The sequence below is a fragment of the Misgurnus anguillicaudatus genome, chromosome 21 (genome assembly GCF_027580225.2).
Source record: "Misgurnus anguillicaudatus chromosome 21, ASM2758022v2, whole genome shotgun sequence".
NCBI classification, from domain to species: domain Eukaryota; kingdom Metazoa; phylum Chordata; class Actinopteri; order Cypriniformes; family Cobitidae; genus Misgurnus; species Misgurnus anguillicaudatus.
In genome coordinates, this window is record NC_073357.2 from 50,107,423 (window position 1) to 50,129,372 (window position 21,950).

A 21,950-nucleotide genomic window follows, 5' to 3' on the forward strand; every position below is an offset into this window, starting at 1 on the left:
TGGTGACCTATGTGTACAGGGGCTTGTGCGAGGCAATGTGATAAAATGAGCAACAACTACGCACAATGATAATAAACTATTAAAAACACACTCAAATGATAAAAAATATAAACCTTTTGGTTATAGTGACTCAAAACCTCTACAAAGAAGAATATATATATAAAATACGCTTATACAAGAGAATTACGCAGTAGACTATATCCCTGTTTCAAAAGAAGCACCTATAAATATGAAATTAATATAATCATGTATAAATAAGTGTGTACACTTGTCAGCAATTAGGCTATGTGTGCTATATAATAAAATAAATAAATGATATGACACACATTTAAGGCAGTACTTTAAAATTATTATGCTGAACAGTAGAGATAAAGCAAACCATATCTTATCTCTCAAAAATCGTTCTGAATATTATAGGGATTGGTTTTCGCGCGAGACATGTCACTGGCTTTCAATTGATCACGCGAGTATGAAGATGGGGCTCACCGATTGGTCGCTCGAACACCAATTAAATCGAGGCTCAGTCGATTCTTCCTGACAGGGAGTCGGGATAAAAAGTTTGAGGTGGCCGCTTGAGTAAAAGGTTGTTGAGTCGGAGGGAGGGGGTAAAATCACGACAGAGAAAATGAGCGACACAGAGGCGCAGAGCGCAGCACCGACTGAGCAACCTCAACCTGAGAGAAAAATTATCGGTAGGGGTTTATTGACTTTAATCGACCAATTTAAGACATTTAATTTATGAGACTTGCTCATCCAAACTTTGTGTATATCCAACGAGCTGTGACTGACAAGATAGTCGACACAGAAATACTACGAAAAGCTAAGAAAGGCTACTAACACATGATTTTCTGTATGACTGCGTTTTACTTTTTTATTCTCAAGAGCGTCTTTCTCTGACGTGTTTTTATGTAACAGTATCGTTTTCAGATCATGGTTTCATTTCTGAAGCGCAGTAAAAAGAAACTTAATTCAGTTTCAACTACCACGTGTTTGCGGCTGTGAATAAACATTGTTACAATTGATCCTCTATTGAAATCATATTGAAAGTGTTTTGAAACTGGCCGACTTATTTTCCCATTTATCCCTCAGATAACTTGGCATTCGTTTTTATACTACGTTTGTCTAATCCTCCGTGTGATGTTTCTGTGACTACTACGTAAAGACATAAGTTAGCAGGTCTGATGGGATCTAAAGGTGTTCATATTTGAAGCACACAAGTGTTTTAAACAGTGAGAGTGCGTTTAACATGACGCATATTCGTGGGCTCTGTCACCATGTGCTTTAGGTGGGAGGGATTTCGCTGCAGGTGTGCTGCATATCGTTAGGTAAAAGCTTTACATTATCATCCGTTTGCAATTATTTGGCCGTACGCTTCCAACAATCATCATTTTAAGAGCGTTTCGATTGCAACCAAAAGTATTTTAAAACTTTAACAATTTTCGTATCCATTTTTAAATATATATTATATAACAAGCGGTCTCCAGCTTTACTTATGCGGTAATCCGTTTCAAAGTTTATGGTTAATAATTCACACGCATGGCCTAGATGGTACAAATAAGTGGCTTTCACCAATATTTACTATTAAATACATAGTGTTTGTTCTGTTTTTGTGTGTGTGTGTTTCTCACTAGATACTTTTTTTATTTCCTTAAATGCCTTTACTCTGTTGCAGCAACAGGGGTGCAGGGGACTGTAAAATGGTTCAATGTGCGCAATGGGTATGGCTTCATCAACAGGTATGTTTATGTTTTCTGATGAATAACTTCGCCATTAAATTTTTAATTTTTATTTTTAAATTTTTTGTTTTTCAATAAAGGAGCATTAGAGCTTGCGTGAAAAAAGTGTATTATCTCATATCATTACCATAAAGTAATACACATTTATAGTTTTTCAAATCATAAATTTTTTTCAAATTCATTTTTTTCTTAATCGGCCTTTGAAATTTTAAACTTTACTATGCATCATAATCAAATATTTTATGGGAGCATTTTAAATGGAGGTTATTTAATTCCCCTCATTACGTCTATAATGTCAAGATTTGCACCTTTTTTGGTAAACAACTTTTAAGGCCTCAAAGTATTGATTTATGAAATCTTGCCTTTTATTTCCACAGAAATGATACCAAAGAAGATGTGTTTGTTCATCAGGTAATCCATTTACTCTGAGTCAAATTTATGAAGTTGAAATATGTAACCAGTTCAGTCGTGCCTTACAATACAGTCATTGTTTTGATCTAACTATAAAAAAGACACATTATTTCTACAGTTTGAGTAGTGCTTTTATAACCAGGGTTCCCATGGGTCATGGAATTTCTGGAATATGGAATTTTAAAAGGTCTTTAACAGACATAGGAAGTCAGGGACTTTTTTTGTCCAAGTCATGGAATATTACATGGTTTGTTGCTTTAAATTGTAGTTTCCATTCGTCAAAATGTAATCCACTTGTTAACTTGTGAGACAAGGAATGCCATTTCTGGGTCCAACTAACTTGATTTAAAGGGACACTCCACTTTTTTAAAAAATATGCTCATTTTCCAGCTCCCCTAGATTTAAACACATGATTTTTACCATTTGGAATCCATTAAGCTGATCTCCGGGTCTGGTGCTGCCACTTTTGGCACGGCTTGGCATGATTCATTGAATCTGATTGGACCGTTGGCATCGCGCAAAAAGATAACCAAAGAGTTTCGAATGGTTTCCAAAATGGTAAAAATCAAATGTTTAACTCTAGGGAGCTGGAAAATGAGCATATTTTCAAAAAAAGTTGTGTCCCTTTAAGCAGCTGTTTATTGGCACTGTTTATGCCTTTTAATGGTTTTAAGCTACATTTTTATAAACTCACGGTGTACACTGCATTATCCAGGCTCATGGCATTCTGTACATTACTCATGAAAATTCAGCTTTTTAGTCTGTAAAAGTCAGGGAATTTTGGGATCCCTGTATAACGCCTACCGAACAACAACATTACATTCTACTTTCACATGCTAGCAACGACATGTTATGTATTTCTCAATGAAGACTGCAATAAAAAAGAATAACCCAAGAAAGTTTCTCAGAAGTGTGGGGGACGGTGAGGTGGTGGAGTTTGACGTTGTCGAGGCGTCTAAAGTAAGCACACCTGATTTAATGGAAGTGTTGTTGAGGAATATCTTTTCCAAACTTGTCTTTTATAACTTTGTATCTGCTTTAGGGTTCAGAGGCAGCCAACGTGACTGGTCCTGGTGGTGTACCTGTTAAAGGCAGCCGATACGCGCCTAATAAACGCAGGTTCCGTAGGCGATTTTATCCTCGGAATGCACGCAACGATCAGGGAGAATCAAAAACATCCGGGGCTTCTGAGGGAGAAGGCCCTGAAGAGAAAGAAGACCCTCAGCCACGCCCCAGACGCCAGCGACCGCGCAGAAGACCTGCTGCACCACAAACTGAGGTAAGGTCATTATGATTTGAGGTTCTTTTTTTGAACTCAAACAAAAAATAGCAATTTAAAGACTGTGGGTTAGGATTTGTTCAATTTGAATACGTCACACACATTAGGGAAAAAAAGTCAAGATTGTTTTGTTTTATTACTGTACACAGTAGGTTTTTGCAGTTTGTCATGTGTCTGCTCTAGGGAGAAGCAGGAGACGACAGGAATGTAGAGGGAGAAGGTGCCCAGCAGAGGCCTCCACAACGCAGGTTCAGACCTCGATTTCGAAGGTTAATATATTTTGTTGTTAATACACCCATGTTCACTTATGTCAAGTTGAAAGGGAATTTTGAAAATGGTATGCGCAAATCCTCAAAATATTCATGCTTTTAATTTAAAAGTATACTTGAGGATTAGTTCTGGGCAAAGATTAACCGCGATACAATTTTTTTTTTTGCATAATATGTGTGTCTGTAATATAATATAACATTTTAAAATTATATATGTATATGTATATGTATATGTATATGTATATGTATATGTATGTATTTTTTTTAAATTTATATATCATAGAATATATAAAATATATAAATATTTCTTAATTACGTGTGTGTGTGTGTGTGTGTGTATTTGTATATGCATAATAATTGCAGACAGCACATACTCAAATTATGCAAAAAATATTTTATTTTGTATGCGAGTAATCGTAATTAATCTTTGCCCAGCACTATGATATAATGCGTCTAAATTCTTTGTTTTAGATTTGGGTATGGAAGTCCAGGAGATACTTCAAAAAAGATTGCTTTACACTCCCAAAGGGGAGCTCTGCAATAAAAGTGTGCATTATATGACATTTAAATGGTACCCCAGAGTCACTGTTAATATGAGTTGTGACCCTGCATGTAAAAACCCAGCTACAGTCATTTTTTATTTTTGTAATTTACTGTTTTCCTTATAAACCTACATAACCTTGATATCTTTAAGATTGTCTGCGTAAGATCGTGTCAAAGATTGAATCGTAGTAAAAACAATTAATGAAATCAAACTTTGGATTGCTAAACACAATATCTAGAATAACTATGTATGTGTACACTAAAAATGCTGGGTTATTTTTCAACCCAGCATTGGGTCGAAAATGGTCAAGCCCAGCCGTTAGGTTACATTAACCCAGAAAATATATTTGACCCAACAAAGGGTTTAAAATCGGCCTTTTAACTGCAATAAATCCAGCAAGGAGTAAATGTAAAACTTTCTCCTGGCGTTCAGGCCGTTCCGTCCTCGTCCAGCCCCTGGAGATGCTCAACCAACAGCTGCCCCTGCTGAGGAACAGGAGTCACCCTCTAAAGAGGAACAGACCAATGGGGAGCAGGTTGGGGAACAGGTTGGGGAGCAGGTTGAGGCACAACCCCGAAAACCCCGTAGACAGTTCAGTCGACGCAGACAGAGGAAATCTGAATCCGGTGCTTCTAAAGTGAGTATATTTTCAGGAAAATTTATTTTTGACAAGCAAAGTTGTTACTTTTAAGAGCCAAATGAGATCTTAATTGGTTGTCTGCTTAATTAGATATGCAGATGATTTGGTAAAAAAGGTCTAATGCTTCCCTCAAAACATTTGATCATTTTTAATACAATTAATGTGTCCACTCTCAATCAGTTTTTGGATTTAAAACCGGCTTTTCAATTTTTAGGATGAAGATGAACCTGAAAAAGCACCTGAAGCATCCCCGACTGAGGCCTCCAAGCCTGCTAATGTAAAACCATCTTCTGAAACTTCTCCAAAACAATCTCCTAAAACAACTGAGGTGAATGAAAGAGTGCCATTGTTGGGATGTTGGTGTTGTACTTGTGTTGAACCAAAAGTATTAAAACTCGGTTTGCATTTAATTTATGGCTTTAATTGCATAAGATTACAAAATCTAACAGATTGTTGTTTGCTAAAACTTGTAAGTCGCTTTGGATAAAAAAAATCTGCTAAATGTTTAAACCAATTTTGATCATGCATGTATTATAGGACAAGCATTACATAAAATGTTTGTTAGATTTTAAAGGGGACAGAGAATGAAAAACCATTTTTACCTTGTCTTTGTTGAATAATGGTAGTCTACCCGCATTCACAAACATACAAAAAGTGCTAAACATCTCATAGAAATTCCTCTTTTAGAAATGTCAGCCAGAAAACAGCCCAATCTGAAAAACTGATGCTTATGACATCACAGGCATCTAACTGCCCCTCCACTTTAAAATAATTGGCTACATTTTTTGAGTGGCAGCAAAGTCAGCCAATCAGTAATGAGATTGCAAGTTAAGCCAGTAGGGGGAGCCAAATAGGTGCAAAACCACTTGTTTAAAATCCCCCATCCTAATAGAGCTATATGAAAGAGGTTTTTAGGAAGCTTTTAATGCATTACAGACCCAAACAAAACAAAAAAAATGTCTACATGTCACATCACAGAACAAGGATAAATACTCCGTTCAATCATTCTATGTCACCTTTAAATGTAAAAATGTATGCAAAATATTTGGACACTGGTCATAAAATGTAATGGAACATCTGAAGAAAAATCATGGGGACCAACTGGTGAAAAGTAATTGCAAAAACGTCTGAACATTAGTTCTGATTAAAAAAACTCTAGTTTCATTTGTTTAAAGATCCCACTTTGCATTGTGCATCCCTTGTGAGTTCATGCTGTACATTGGCCAACTGGTACTTTATATTGTTTTTTACAATATTACCTTGGTGTCTGCCAACACGGGCAAAAATTATCAACTCTGTCAGTGTTAGGCCTTATGTATACTAACTACTGTTCCTTCTTGTAGGCACCTGCCGCTACAGCTGCCAAGAGCACAGAATGATTTCTGTGACCTGGAAGGAATCATGTGACCCCGGCAAGAGGTGGGACTTCCTGAGCTAAACTGGTGCTGTCTTTTGAAAGTGGTATAGAGTTTCGCCCATCAAACAACAACCGCTGCTAAAACGCATCAGATGTTGTCTGCTGACCCCCAAGTCAAATTAAGCAGCAGGCACTGAATTCGACAAGGCTTTAATTTTATTTTTTCAATTTCATTCTGGTTTTAATTGGCAAGGACATTCGCTTGTTTACCGTTTAACGGAACAGATTGTATTCATTATGTTCTCGGGGTGAACTCAGGCCACTTTTTATTATCGAGATGATGAATGTGTCCCAATTCACCCTACTTTTGAATGTTTTAAAATAACTATTGCGTTCTTGTCTCACCTCTTACCTCCTGTTGCCTGTCTTTCTCCCTCCCTTTCACGTTTCCCCCCTCTTTTTCTCCCTGTGTCGCTGCATAGGTTCCTGGGTGGGTTAGTTTGGGGGGTAGGACCTCACCTGTCTCGTCAAACATTCAACCATTTGTCCAAACAAGTTCTACATCCCTGTCCCTCCCCCTCACCTGATCCACCCCGTGTGGTCTGGACCCTTCGTCTGTCAGGGAGCAAAAGCGGAGGGTTGGGTTGATGCATATTTAGCCATTTAAAATAAAATTTCAAAGAAAATAAGAAAACTGCTCAAAAGGCCCATTTAGATTTACAATATTTCCCCTGTATAGTTTTGTTCTGTATTATGGGCATTGAGCAGTAGGAAAAACATGACCAGTTTGGCTACTTTAAGTTCATCAATGAGAGGAAAGGCCATCCAATACTGCACAGGCTCTTCTCATTTAAAGCTAAATAACAAGGGGAAAAATACATCCGATCAGAAAACAAACTGGTTTAAACTTTTGTCCCTTTTTTTTCTTTTATATGTACTACTTTTTTTTGGTGGGGATTATGTGCAATGTTAGTGAGTAAATAAAGTATTTGCAAAGCCATTTGTCTCTTAATCTTTTGGATTGATTTAGTGTGTGACTGGTGCAAGTTTCCTTTATCCATATTCACCTCAATCGTAAATTTAGTTTATGCAAAACAAATCACAAAGTAAAGAATAAAAAGTCAACCCGTTTTGTCATTTCCTTAGTAATCACACAGCACAACCTTACATTCATTAATGGTTAACTTTTGCAATTTATGCAAACATACTTCTAACATAGTTAATAAAACATTAAACAAAACACGTTTTTAAACCATAGTATCTTAACTAATTTTTCAATTCTAAACACTTCAAAGCAACAGTGTCCATTGTATGTTTTTTTTTGTCTTTAAAATGTACTGGTGAAATTTTTGCTTTGTGCAAAGACTATTAAAAAAGCATTTTGACATATAGTTAGTTATGAGAATGTCTCTCTTCTTGGCTAAAGTTAAAACAATTCTGATAATAAAACTGGCAAAATAAGAATTACAATAAAAATCTGGCTTTGTGTCTTAACAGAAACCTTTGTGCAGATAAAGTGCAGTAATCCATAAGTCTCGTTTCTTTTCAAAAACCATTGCGTCTCCCAAAACTGTCCAACAAACATCATCTTCATAATGCCTTATATCCAGACTCTTCTGAATGTTCCTTATTGGTATGTGTTTCATTTTCCTGGATCCTTTCCAAGCCCCATGAAAGGTCAGTTCTGGCCCCCATCCACCATCTCCACTCTCAGGCTTCAGTTCTCTGTCCCATCAGATCCTAGGTAGTCCAACTCCGTACTGTGCTTCCCTTGATCCATATCCAGATCCATGTCTATCGTGTTTTGTGGAAAACTGTTGAAGGAAGCTGAGATCTGGTCAAAAGTCTTGCCTCGTGTCTCGGGAACCCGGAAGAACGTGAAGCACAGAAAGAAGAGGAGGAAAATGGCAAAAATGAGGAAGACGTATGGACCACTCAGGTTCTGCAGTAAAGAGAGAGTTAAGAGATAAGTATTTGACTGATTTAACATAAATGTACTCTTTTCGAAACTAAAGGAAAGGTAACTGGCTAGACCGCAAATTCCCAGGTAATATTTTTTTCCCTTGAAGTCAGTTTAAATAAAAGATAGAGATAATTAAATTGTGTAAATTGATTACGTACAGCAACATACGGAAAGCACATCCCAATGATAAAGTTGGCTGTCCAGTTGGAGCAGCCAGCCACTGCCATGGCCGCAGGTCTAGGTCCTTGTGAGAAGAGCTCAGCCACAAAGAACCATGGAATAGGTCCTGGACCCACTTCGAAGAAAGCCACAAAACCAAAAATGGCCAGCATGCTAATATAGCTCATTGAAGGAACGGTGTCCTGCCGATAAAAAGACAAAAACGTCAAATGTTAACAGTGATAAGAAAGTACAGACAGCTTAAGGAGTCTAATCATTTTCTGTTACACTTGGGTGCTTAAAAGTCATCTTTCATATTTAGGTCTTTTAAAGGTCAGATCCCATTTTTTAAACCCTAGTGAGTGTGTAATGTTAGCAATGCATAAATAATACATGTAAAATGATTAAACTCAAAGTTCACTGCCAGGCGATATATTTTCTTTAACAGAATTCGCCTTTCAAAGCCTACAGCGAACGTCCGGTTTGGACTACAGCCCCCTACTTCCTGCTTTAATGACGTCAGTAGAACAGTTTTTTGACTAAACTCCGCCCACAGGAATAGGTCAGTCGCTAGCTAAGCTAACCGCAAGCTAAGCTGCTATCGGATCACAACACACGAAACCTACTCTTTAGCCGTTTCTCAATACCAAGTACGCCAAACTCAGACTTGTGTCCTTCGTAGTTCGAACTTGCAAGTTCAGACTCGGAAGAACGAACTCCTGACGCGAAATGCATTATGGGAAACTTTGCTGTCATAAGTCCACACAAGTCTCCTCTGATGCATCCTCGATAAAATGGGCGGATCAAGAACACATCCGGGGATTTTATGTGAACTTGGGCTTGATGCGAACTTTGAATTGGAACAGTACTTGGGCCGCGACTGATGACGTTTCACAAGTCCACAAGAACGCAAGTACAGACAAGAACGCATATTGAGAAACGGCTTTGGACTAAACAAAACTACACAATCAGAATTCGATGCGTATTTCTGAAGGAGGGACTTCATATAACAAGGAAGACATCAGCCCGTTTTGAGGACAGTGAAAACAGCGCTATAGAGATAAGTATATTGGGTGAAAAATACCGCATTTTTTACAGGTGAAACATGAACACATGTTATATTGCGCACTGTAAACACAATCAAAGCTTCAAAAACTCAGAAAAAACGGGACCTTTAAGTTCTGGTCTAAGCAGCATTGATTTTGTATATTATCAAAATTGTATAGCACCCATTGTGCTGGCCAGCAAAAATGAAAGCATATTAAATATTTACTAAGTTACTTCTGTCATCTTTCTGAAATGTTTTTAGAAAAACCAGCTTTTAGTACTTTTTAGGAACTCTTTCTTTATGTACTTTTGTGAAAGTAGCTGAATTTTGTGAAAAAAAAAGATGCAACTGTAATCCATAATATTCTTTGAAAACATTGTAGGACTGACCAATAACGCGAGGGCGATTGTCATGATAATGGCACAGATACACATTCCTCCAAGCCCTAGCATGTGCAGCGTCCGGCGGCCCATCCTCTCCACCAGAAAAAGCTGTTTATTGGATAAACAAGCGATAGTGAGGTCAGTGATCATCATCATATGTTGCCTTTGTTTAGATAATGTGTTGTGTAGGATGAAATATAGATCATATATGTATATATTTCAAATCACGAGATCTGTTTTTACATACTGAGACCACAGTGAAGGCACAGTTGACAACTCCAGCCCCTATAGTGGCATATACTGGACTCTCCACCCCAGCATTCTTAAAGATATCAGTTGAATAGTAGAAGATCTGAAAATGCAGAACAACACAAGTGTAAGGAAGCATCTATAAGTTAAACCCTAGACGTACATAACACTATATATATCAGTTCACTAAAAAGCTGCACAGCTGTAAACTAAAACATATATTAAACGTTTTTTATTCCCATAATGCTAATAAATGATGCTGAAACAAATGAAAATTTTGTGATTTCCACAAGAAATCATTATGGATTATGTAAAGAACATTGATATATTTAATATTGACTGAGTAAGGCCATGTCAACGATTTAAATCAAACATTGATGCTCTTAAAATTAGATTGAGACTTTTTTGAATTTCACAGATTTAGCAAAAGCTTTATTTCCTGTGCCAGGAATGGTGAAAATTGTGGGTAAGCTGCATTCAGTTTTATATTTAACATCTTTTTTATTTTATCAGCTAAGTTGGATGTGCAGTACTGACAGCATTAATTCCCGACAGCTGCTGAGAGAGCTGAAGCAGGATGGAGATGATGATGGGCTGCCGGTAGAGAGAAGAACGGAAGAGCTCGGGTATAGACACCTTCCTCTCCATTTCCATCCTTCTCTTCTCCTCCTTCATCTCAGCCAGATCTTCACTGACCTCCAGACGCCCAGTAAGACGCCTTAAAGCTGAGAAGAAGATAAAGAAATAGGTTAGTGTGTGCATGTTTGTGTTTGGCCATAGCATTGTCATGGCCAATATTTTACTGTTTTCATGAATATATGTGTTTTAAAATACTGTAAAGACAACGGAATTTACCCCCACTATTTGAAATATATATGTTTTACTTTATATGTAAAGAATGTCCTGTACAAAATTCTGGATTGTTTCAGCCCAACGTTGGTTTAAATTAACCTTGAAAATGTCAATATTTGACCCAACCTGGGTTAAAACAACCCAGTTAGAAAGTAGGTTTAAACTTCAAAGGTTAGGTTTTCATTTAGTCTGATAAAAGTGTCTACAAATATTATGGTCTGCCTTAGGCCATAATAAGCTTGATTTACATGTTAAAGAAGCAATAAAAGTTTGTCTAAAGGTTAACCAGTGTTGATTTCCACCCACTGATAGTACTTGGTTTCTTGGATAGGTGTTCTGGTAGCTCAATAGGACACATGCTGACAAAACATGTATAGCCTAAATGTACAGTAAGTTGCTTTGTAATAAAACATCTGTAGTCCTTTAAAAGGTTCGTTTATCACTGAAACATTTAAAGTGAACTGAGACTTTCAGGCATATTTTGTTTTCCACATATTTTTTTTTCTTCTTGGAACAACATGAAATAAATGACAATTGTAATTTTCTGTGAAGTGTCACTTTAAGACTGAGAGATTCAGTGATATTGTCCAATATAGTAGTAGTTATATACGCTATAGTAGTCAAATGAAGAGTTTCGTTGCAAAACGAGATAAATCCATTTTTTTTTAATTTTTCTTAAAACATGTTTATTATTATGTTATCATGTTATTATTTTGGTTTATGGTGCTTCTTAGCTGTATTTTTTAAGTTATGAAGGTTTAAATCAAAACAAACCAACTGCAGTTGCATTGAAATTAATTGGAATGCACAACCAAAAAACGAGATTTCTGAACAATTAAAAAAATGGTGGTTATCTCGTTTTGCAACGAAACTCTTCAAATATATGTGTAGATGTGCACAAACTTTTATGCATCTCAAAGCCTCACCACTTTTTGCATGGTGCTCCTGGCACCGGATAATATAGAGGAAGCGTGGGCTCTCAGGACAGAAAGGCAACAGCGCCATCTGTAGGACTGTAGGGATCACTGTAATTCCCAAGAGCACAGGCCATAGTTTCTCACTGCCTAACAAAGACTCGAGACCTAAGACCTGCAGAGAATACACACAAAATGATGATAGACTTTAAAGGGTGACGTACAAGAATAAGTAAAAAATAAACTAAAAAACAGGAGACTGGAGCGAATCCAGTGATAATATAGAAAAACTAAAAAAAACTTGCTGTACCTGGGCGATTAGGATGCCTGTGACAATGGCCAGCTGGTGTAGTGTACCCAGTGCTCCTCTCAGATTGGTTGGGGCAATTTCACCCACATACATAGGCACCAATGCTGATGCTAACCCTGATAAGAGAATCATAAAGTGCATTAAAGATAATGACATTGCATTGCATGGTATACATAACAAAATGGATATTTGTTAAAAAAAAGATTTGGGACATCTGGATGTCAAATTTAGCAAAGTATATATTTAATGTGACAATCTACACTTGAAGTTTCAATGTGAACTAGAGAGGCAATTACTTTATACCCAACAACAATGACATTTAGCTAAAATGGCTTGGAAAAGTGATAGCTAAGAAACAATTTTTTTTGACATTAATGTTTCGTTATCTATATTAAATCATTGCTTGAGTTCTCAAATTTAAAGTGAATGATTTCTGTCTTTCATCGAGGCAGTTATTGATGTGTCTTAATTTAACAGAACAGTAGATTGGTACAAAGATACTTCCACATTTCATGTAGTGTAGCATGTAGTGTACATACACACAGTAGTGTGTGAGTTTGCCTGACACCACATGATGGGGCTCTGCTGCACACTGCAAGTGCATGCTTGACATAACCATGCAATCAAACCCGGTCATGCACTTCTTGACCTTCCACCATTGCACAGATCTTTCACTTACGCTGTGTACTAAACAAGTGCGGTGATTTTATTATTTTTACTACATGATTTATTTCAGTTTGTTAAGTTCTAAAGCAAAGAGATTTTTTTCAATTTTAAAGGGATAAGACGGAAGTAAGAGGGATGCAATATGAACTGAGATTAACTCCTTTTTTTAAAGAAGCACACAATGTCATTGAAAAGTATTCAGTCTCTCCATATATACATAATATTCTAAGAATATGTAAGGCCTAATGGTTAGAGAGTTGAGCTTGTTACCCAAAGGTCACCAGTTCGAGTCTTTGCGACTGAGGTGCCTTTGAGCAAGGCATGTTTTGCCCAATTGGTATTCACTGGGATGGGTTAAATGCAGAGGTCAAATTGCGAGTAGGACTACCATACTTGACAAACACGTCACTTTTTCCTTTTGAATTTTTTTTAATGTCCCTTGTAAATTGTGATATTTAGATACCTTTGTATATTTTAAAGCAACACTAAATAGTTTTTGCTCTTTGCTCCCCCTACAGGTTGGAAGCGGAATTGTCCATTACCACTGGCATAAATATTTTAGCCTACTGCAACAAACCTGGCTCTGATTGGATTGTAGGTCTGCCGTAAAGTAAGTTTTTGTAGTTTTCCCTCGAACTACAGGACCGTGACCCGATGGTTGGAAACTTCTTTAGTGCGGTTTTGGCCAATAGAGGGGGCAAAGCGAATGTGAAAGTGTCATTCACCCAAACTTTTTTGGAAACGTTATTTTAAGGTAAAAAAACTTTTTAGTGTTGCTTTAAAAAACACTGATGTGTAAGAAAAGACGGTAATCTTACCACAATATGCCCCGATCGTGAAGCGTCCTAAAATCATCATTTCAAATGATCGGCAGATTTTGGACATCCCCATCAGGCCTCCACCAATGAATGCAAGCAGGTTATTGATAAGCATTGCTTTCCTCCTATTATATTAAACAGAAAATATTTTACATTTCTTCAGTTAGCAGATCCATTTATCCACAGTGACTTACAAATACTCAACATTTTATCAAATAAAATTATTGCCAACAGTTTTGGACAAATCATGCAAACTTGAAGTCTTTACATCTAAACTTCAGTTTAAAGTCTGTGTAAAGTGATATTAAATATGTTTTCTAAGTTTGTCACAACACAGAAAAATTGGTAATTAACCACCCAGCCAAATCTAAATTATAAAAATGGCAAGTAAATAAAATAAGTTATCAAAATCTGTAAAAAAATGTTGGCATTGAAACCATGCCATCTCTCGAATTGCAATCATGTTAGGGGGGCCATGCTCGGTGGCTCCGGTGCATCATCGAACCATTACTTAAACCTTGCCCAAATAATTCAGCAATACATTTCTAACATTTATAATGTGTTTAGAAACAATCCTCTGAAAAGTCTTTACACCTTCTCCTCATTATATACCTTGTATGGCTCGGACATGTGTGCAGACTTAATTTTTTTATTTTGCATTTAGGAGACTTAATTTAAAGTGACTTTCAGTGCTGTAGGTACATATTTGATTAGTGTGTAGGTTACCTTGGGAATCACACCCATGACCTTGGTGTCGCTAGCAAATACCAGCTCAGCCACAGAAACCGCATAGTTATGTTCTGCAGCCCAGGTAAAACCAATACAAAGGACGTCACTGTGGCCTTTACTGACCATGAAGGCTTAAGGGCACGTTGTTACCTACAGACCTGTTATAACCTGTTGCAACTGGAGAGCTTTTGAGTTACTTTATCACCATTGTGCCCTTGAACAAGGTCGCTATAATTTGTACATAGGAATTCTCTTTGGATACATTTCAGACACAAATGCTGATAATTTATCAAAAACCATAATAATCTAAAATGAGACTACTGTCTATCCCACATGTCACTTTTTGCCTTTATCTTGCTATAATTCGTTCATCCGTCTGTTTTTTTCTGCTAATCGGACCCATAGTATTAGCATTGTCATGTCATTCTCTATAAAACTGAGAAACATTCCCACCTGCCGAAAAACTCTGAGATGATTCCCACAGAGAAGGAGGACAACATGCCACCAATGGAGAAGATGGCCACGGAGAGGGACCACAGAGATGTCAGGGTTTGTGGAGGGATTGTTTCTGAGTATCTTTCCGTCCATGTTGAGTTATATTCCTGCTCAATGATCTGAGGTGAGAGCGAGAAGATCAGTGAGACATCAGTACAACAGACAGTTATGCACCCATAAGATTACATGATGTGAAAATCCATCCAGTTTAGCCGTTTGCATGTGTAATGTCGGTTCAAAATTTGAATTTTAATAGACAACTGCTTATGCACAGCTATTCAGTTTATGATATAAGGCTAATTTCACACAGAGAAAAAGTAAACATAAGACATAGAGTTTTGTAAAGGAAACCTAGACATAAACATTAACTCCGGTGGCGACTATATGTTTGTTTACACAGTATACGCACGCGCTTGTGTGTGCATGCATACATTTGCATTTTTAAAAGTAATATATATACACGAAAAAAATTGATATTCAGATACTTGGTGTGAAGAGATCAAAGTGATTCCTAAAGTTTGACCTTTGAGTAGATGAAACAATAACACAGGCATTAGCTGTGTGTTATTCTAGGCCCAAATGTGGAAATGTCACGTCTAATATTTCTCCCTCATGTGCACTTGATGGGATGATCTAGTATTAACTGTACATTGTTTACTGTACATCATAATAAAAGTACATTTGTTTGCATATTATAGACATAGAAATTATATAAATGTGCTTAAAGATTATCTGGGTGCATCATTTATGAAAGCCTTTTATCTGTCTCACTTAAAATAAAATGAAAATAATCCAAATACTTTTATGCAATTGAAACATGTTTTGAACAAATTACTGTTTGATTCTTCTATTTTTTTGCTATTCACAAGATCTATTCACTAAAAATGCTGGGTTATTTTCTACCCAGTGTTAGGTCAAAAATAAATGAACCCATTGGGTTGTAATTTAACCTTATGCTGGGTTCTTTTAACCCATTGTTGGGGGGGTCACATATAAACATTTCTGGGTTAAATTTAACCCAGCGGCTTGGTTTGTCCCTTTTTGACCCTACACTGAGTTGACAAAGACCCAGATTTTTTTGAGTTCAGTCCTGATAAATTGTTTGGATTTGTCTTTTCAAAGACAAAAGCTTTAAATGATTTGCTAATGTATCTATACATTAAAGGGATAGTTCACCCAAAAATGAAAATTCTGTTATCATTTACTCACCCTCATGTTGTTACAAACCTGTATAAATTTTTTGGCTCTGATGAACACAAAGAAAGATATTTTGAGGAATGTTTGTAACCAAACCGTTTGTGGACCCCATTCACTTCCATAATAGGATAAAAGAATGGAAGTGAATGGGGTCCACGAACGCTTTTTTCTCAAAATATCTTCCTTCGTGTTTATCAGAACAAAGTCAGTTATAAGAACATGAGGGTGAGTAAATGATGACAGAATTTTAATTTTTGGGTGAACTATCCCTTTAATAATATTTTTATGAGTAACACATTAACAGGCTTACCTTCTGAGGAGCATTGATCACTCCAATGTTATAACCGAACTGAAGGGAACCCAGCACAGCCGAGAACACTGATAGTGCGAGAGTTCCTGTTATTCTCTGCAAACAAAAACAACACACATATTAAATGTTTACACCCGCAACAGTTGAATCATTTCAAAATATAAAAACAAATATCAAAATATTGCTTAGCTCTAACAAGGAAATCTGGGTTGCCATTTGTTCAAATAAAAAAGATTCAGTCAGTGCCTTGTCTTTGTGTTTCATGCGACATTTATTGTGAACTTTTGAATTAGCGGTACAAACCCCACACCTGTCTTTTCATTGACTGACAGGAGCGCGGGAAGAGTCTGTACTGTTTATATCTGCTGGCTAACCGCAAGAAGTGCAAAATGTGCCTGTCCATCCAAAGAGGTTGTATTTATTATACAACACTGAAAATAAAATCCACATAAGCACTAACTAGTCTTCAAATAATAGATTAAAGTTGTCCTTTAATGTGGTTTAAGAAATCTATTTGTCTTAAAAAAATTCAATCGAGCACAGGTTGTGTAACTGAAAGACATATATATTTACAATTTTATATACGTTTTTGACCCATCCTGTGAAAAAGTCTCACAATCTAATTAAGAGATCCAGAAGCATACATTTTAATGACCTTACTCAGTCAATATTTAAGATATCAAGGTTATATTTTCACAGAACGTCCTTTACATTATGATATTATGTAGAAAACATAAATCACCAAAACATGACCTTATAGCAGGGTTTTCACAGGCAGGGTCACATTTAAAGGGGACATTCCATGAAAAGGAGACTTTTTCCATGTTTAAGTGCTATAATCGGGTCCTCAGTGCCTTTACCAACCCAGAAAACATGAGAAATAGCAACCCTTTAACTTTGTTTTGGTAAGGCTCTCTCTGCAAGCATGTGAATATATAGGTCATTCGGATTTCGCTCCCCCCATGACGTAGTAAGGGGATCTTATTATAATGATACCACCCCTTCATCTGCGCTATCCAACCATGAAGCGAATGCGAGAGACGGAGAGAAAGAATGACTGACAGCACGATGCGTTTGTATTCCCTCAAACACAAACAGTAGCCTACAATCTTATAACTTGTAGTTTTAATGGTCTTTCTAAAAGTTGAAGATGAGGATTAACGTTACCTTAGTGCAAGAGAGAGAGAGAGAGTGCGTGAGTGAACGAACGAAAGAGAGAGAGAGAGAGAGAGCAACGCGACGGTTCACTTTCATCAATACAAGTATGTTGTTTAATATGTTTCTCTGAAGTTTATGTGAATGAACACGAGGATTAATGCACTGCATGAGATAGAGTGAGAGAACAACGCGTGTTCACTATCATACACAATAAGTAAATATGTTGTTTAATGTTTCTCTGAAGTTTCAAATGAATACAAGGAGTCACAAGACAGAGAGTGAGAGACTGACAGAAACGCGAATGTGTTCAATCACAATAAACTTAAACATGTCATTTGATCTGTTTCTATAAAGTTTAAGCATTAAACGTGTTGTTTTATTACAGATCATTTAAATGTGCTCGTGTGGTTTGGGCAAAAAGGTAAACTTCTGAGGGTTTGTAGAAGTGTATTTTATTGTAACATTGTATCATTGTGCCTGTTTAAAAAATTGGCAGCATGAGACCTAAAAGTCTTTATTTTTATTCCACAATGTTCCCCATCTGCTGATAAACATGTATTTAGTATACATAAAACAGATGATTGACTTTTTAAACTTGTTTAAATATATAATGCTTAACATCGCTTACTAACTTCTTTCGTGAGAGAATCTCCCTCTTGATGCTCTGTCTTGTCTACAGCGTGAGTGCTTGAGACTCCGCCCACCTGAGCAGCTCATTTGGATTTAAAGGGATACACATAAAAACTGTGCCTATTTTAACATGCCACAATAAATTACCTATATGGTATTTTGAGCTAAAACTTCACATATGTTCAAAGATTTATTTAACATATTAAAAAAGTCTCTTGAAATGTCTCTTTTAATTAAAACGTCTTGCCATCTTATAGTCAGTTTTACAGGTCAATACAAAATTATTGTAACTAAATGCTATTGTGCAATTTGAAATGCACTGTTTTAGCATGACCCTACTGTGTACTGTGTACATTTTTAACCTCTAAATCAAAGATTCATACTTCATTATCATTATTAACTGTAACACCATTTTTACAGGCTTGTACAAAACCAACTTTCGTTTCTTATGTAAAAAATGCTTGTTGCTTGTAAGAAAAAGTGTTCATAATAAGGCTTCTTGATGTGTATGTACTGTGCAAAAGTCTTAGGCCACCATGCCACAAATAGATTTGTTATTTTTGCAATGTTATAGTGATCATATATAATTGTTTCTCAGTCTCTTTAATAGAATACAACCAGAAAATACAGGAAATGTGTATGTAGTATTAAAAACAGTATATGCATTAGGATAAACTCTCCTTCCACTTGAGCAATAGCAGGAAACTATAGGATGTCTTAAACCTAAATAAAATTAAATCCTAATTTCTCATTTTAAAGAAATTAGTCTTTTTACATCATTCTGCTCAAAAATGCTCAAGATGTATTTAGTGCCAAGAGAGGTCACACTAAACAACGACGATGCCTAAAGAAGACATTTAGTCCTGAAATACATATTTCCTATATTTTCTGTCTGGTGGTGGCGGCCTAAGACCTTTGCGCAGTAATATTTATATATTGCATATTGTTTATACTGTATATGTTTTGCAAATTCAATTGTTTCTGGTTTCTATTCAAATGTATAGTTTATACATGCCGACATTATAAGCATATTTTTTATGCATATGAATCAGCTTCAGTGTTGTTATTACTGTACGGTCCATAAACTGAGGTACTGACCTTTCATGCCATGTCATTTTAAAGTCCACTGTGTGATGCAATGTTATACTTCTGGGTTATTTAAAGGTAAACATCTGACCTTGAAACTTGTGACACATTTTGTGTTCAGTGTTGACATTGTTGCCGTAAACCCTTAATAGATGCAGCACACGAGCAAGTTGTTTATGCTTTTAGTAAGCTTACACTACACTGTAAAAGTTTAGGGATGTTTGACTAAAATGGTTCTCATGATTTTAAAAATCTTTTAACCTGAAGGTGTGCTTAAAAGTTTAAAATAATTTTTGTAAACAATAATTGTGCCAACATAATAATTTCTCTCAACTACAAGTTTATTTTAAAAAATTAATAAAAGGCATGATTGTGACTTAATAATAAAATGGCAATACTGTTTAAAAACGCATGTCATGGTGAGACCTCAAAAAACTGCTTGATAAAATGCCATATGTACTTTTTCAAATTCTAAACAAAGGGCGATAATGCTAAAATACAACATAGTTTGATATATTTCATTTGTTTGCTTTATTAATTTTCTTTTTATATAATTATATAATTCATGATAACATTTGTGTTACTCAATAGTTTGAGTTTACTATTATTATAAATAATTATAACAACTGGTATAAAAACTTATATTATTTAACAGCACAGTTTCAAAATAACACTAGATTTAAATAATTAAAATAAACACCATCAAAACTATAAACTATATTGTCATTACCTCCCCTCCTAACTGCTGAAACCCAGCCGGCATGACGCTGAGCGCACGAGACTCAAGTCCTCGGTTCTGTCTCGTACACACGATTGTAAACTTCCCCGAAAGACGTTATTCCAAGAAAACTGTTTGGGAAATTGAGTAGGTCCTTTTAACAAACACACGAGAACACGGCAATAAACCAAAGACTCTGGATTGTTCTGTTGTTTGTCTTTCCCTATTACACCAGTGTCTATAATTTCCTCTATGACACAAGAGATTTAAAGAACAGGATATCAGGACACATGCTGGCACACTCTTTACCCACAGAGATTTTTGAAGTTGAAGTGGGCTGAGGCAAATGGGAGGGGTTTAGATCTACGTGAAAGGAATCTCTTCACCGGCTGTTTCCATTAGGTCCGGTCCTACAGGGCTGGTTTGCACGTGCACAAAATTTCCTTGACCTTTTGTGTCATTGCTTTAATGAGGAGTAAGGATACTATATGAGTCACAGTAGCGTGGCCAACATTTAACTAAATTTAAGGCTAAATTGCATAGGCCTAAAGAAAATTTAACTTCTACTTTATAGACACACAATTGTTTTGAGGTGCTAAGTTAACTATTACCAAAATTGATTTAAAGAAAAGTTGCTCAGAATGAGTATATCCTCAATTAGAGGATGAAACTATTATTAAAAGGATTTTCACCATATACAGTTTCACAGCTGGGACAAGTAAAGAATCTATATTGAAGTAGAAGCACAAATCCCACCCTGACAGTTTAGTTAAGAGTGGGTAGCTGGGCTAACCTAGTCTCCATTGTCCAGCTTTTCATAGAACATAAATCCTTTACTATTTTAGAACACATGCCTAAGGGGTCACAAACTCTGCCTATACCCCCTCTGCAACTCATTCCCATGTCACACCAAAAGAATCCCTCGTGGCAACAGGTGTTCCTCAATTGTGGACTGTACCACTTATATTTTTACACGTGTGGCTCTTTTTTCAAGTTGAGATTTGCGACCGGGGGTAATGGGTCTCATCCGTGCTGCGACATAGAAACAGTCAGCAAGGCAATGGAAAAATGTCTGATGGTGTATTACCCCAGTACACACCCCTAGTAGGTTATCACGCCCCCAGTTCATTTTCTTTACCTTTCTTGTTTTATTCCTAGCTCATTCCCTCTCTCCTTGATCCTCTGATGTTCTTGGCTCGGAAAGAGCGGGTGAACCCGACACCTGTCAGCTGAAGTAAGGGCCCCAGCCAGAGTCATGTGTGCCTTACTCACTAAACCCAAAGAAACAAGATCTGTTATAGACGTACTCATGGTCTGATGCAGCTTGACAGGTTCTAATATTGCAGAGTTTGTGATCAGTATACACAACATGAGACATTTAAAGGGCACATATTAATTTATGCAAAATCCACTTTAACAAGATGTTTGGACATAAATGTGTGTTGTGTGTAAACACAGCAACCATATACACCCTTCTTTTTTAATCCCTATTAAACCAAAGCAGTTTTGATTCTCTGGTTAATGCGACATCACACAAACAAAGCCCCACCCACAACCACTGATTAATTTTACCCATAAGCTTTTCTAAATATGTTTGTTAGCACATTGTAGCACTAATGCTTCTAAAGATATTATTGTCTCAGACTGTATTAGGAATAAAGATCTATTTTATCCAAAAGAACCCACTGTCTGTTGGTAAGGGAGTTGGGAGCTGTAGCTCATTTACATTTAAAGGTACAGACACGAAAACAGCACTTTTTTGCCACAGACACATTTTAAGCACATCTGAGACTTATAATACATCTTGTAAAAATGTGCATAATATGTACACTTATGTAATATGTACACTTTTTATGTTTCCGAACATTTTATTCTTTTGCACAACTTATCTTTTTTAGTCAAAGTATTTAACATATCTCTTTAGATGTGAATTACATTAAATAATTGAAAGATCATTGGATCACATTTCAGAACAAATACAGCATTAGAAGAATCTTTTATTGGGTCTTATATTATATAACAAATGTCA

The 21,950-nt window shown here is 36.4% G+C and overlaps 2 protein-coding genes across 5 annotated transcripts; one reads left to right on the top strand and one right to left on the bottom strand.

Moving 5' to 3' along the window:
- Window positions 1-531: 531 nt before the first annotated feature.
- Window positions 532-7,236, top strand: LOC129449515 (uncharacterized). Of its 2 annotated transcripts, XM_055212086.2 has the most exons (10): window positions 532-692; window positions 1,673-1,736; window positions 2,114-2,147; window positions 3,018-3,107; window positions 3,190-3,426; window positions 3,610-3,695; window positions 4,672-4,876; window positions 5,094-5,207; window positions 6,223-6,298; window positions 6,719-7,236. In XM_055212086.2, exons 1-9 carry the CDS (start codon window positions 626-628, stop codon window positions 6,256-6,258), a joined length of 933 nt encoding a protein of 310 aa, XP_055068061.2. In that variant the 5' UTR covers window positions 532-625; the 3' UTR covers window positions 6,259-6,298; window positions 6,719-7,236. The 2 variants fall into 2 exon arrangements, with proteins under 2 accessions (XP_055068061.2, XP_055068060.2); XM_055212085.2 differs by having other exon boundaries at window positions 6,223-7,236.
- A 128-nt stretch (window positions 7,237-7,364) lies between these two features.
- Window positions 7,365-21,175, bottom strand: LOC129449401 (solute carrier family 2, facilitated glucose transporter member 4). Of its 3 annotated transcripts, XM_055212076.2 has the most exons (12): window positions 19,934-20,239; window positions 18,120-18,191; window positions 16,330-16,425; window positions 14,781-14,941; window positions 13,599-13,723; window positions 12,115-12,230; window positions 11,817-11,979; window positions 10,576-10,763; window positions 10,037-10,141; window positions 9,796-9,897; window positions 8,358-8,561; window positions 7,365-8,178 (listed from the first exon to the last, which is right to left on the bottom strand). In XM_055212076.2, the coding sequence occupies exons 1-12, from the start codon at window positions 19,964-19,966 to the stop codon at window positions 7,954-7,956; spliced, it is 1,590 nt and encodes a 529-aa protein (XP_055068051.1). In that variant the 5' UTR covers window positions 19,967-20,239; the 3' UTR covers window positions 7,365-7,953. The 3 variants fall into 3 exon arrangements, with proteins under 3 accessions (XP_055068051.1, XP_055068054.1, XP_055068052.1); XM_055212079.2 differs by lacking the exons at window positions 18,120-18,191; window positions 19,934-20,239 and adding an exon at window positions 21,060-21,175; XM_055212077.2 differs by lacking the exon at window positions 18,120-18,191.
- Window positions 21,176-21,950: the final 775 nt, after the last annotated feature.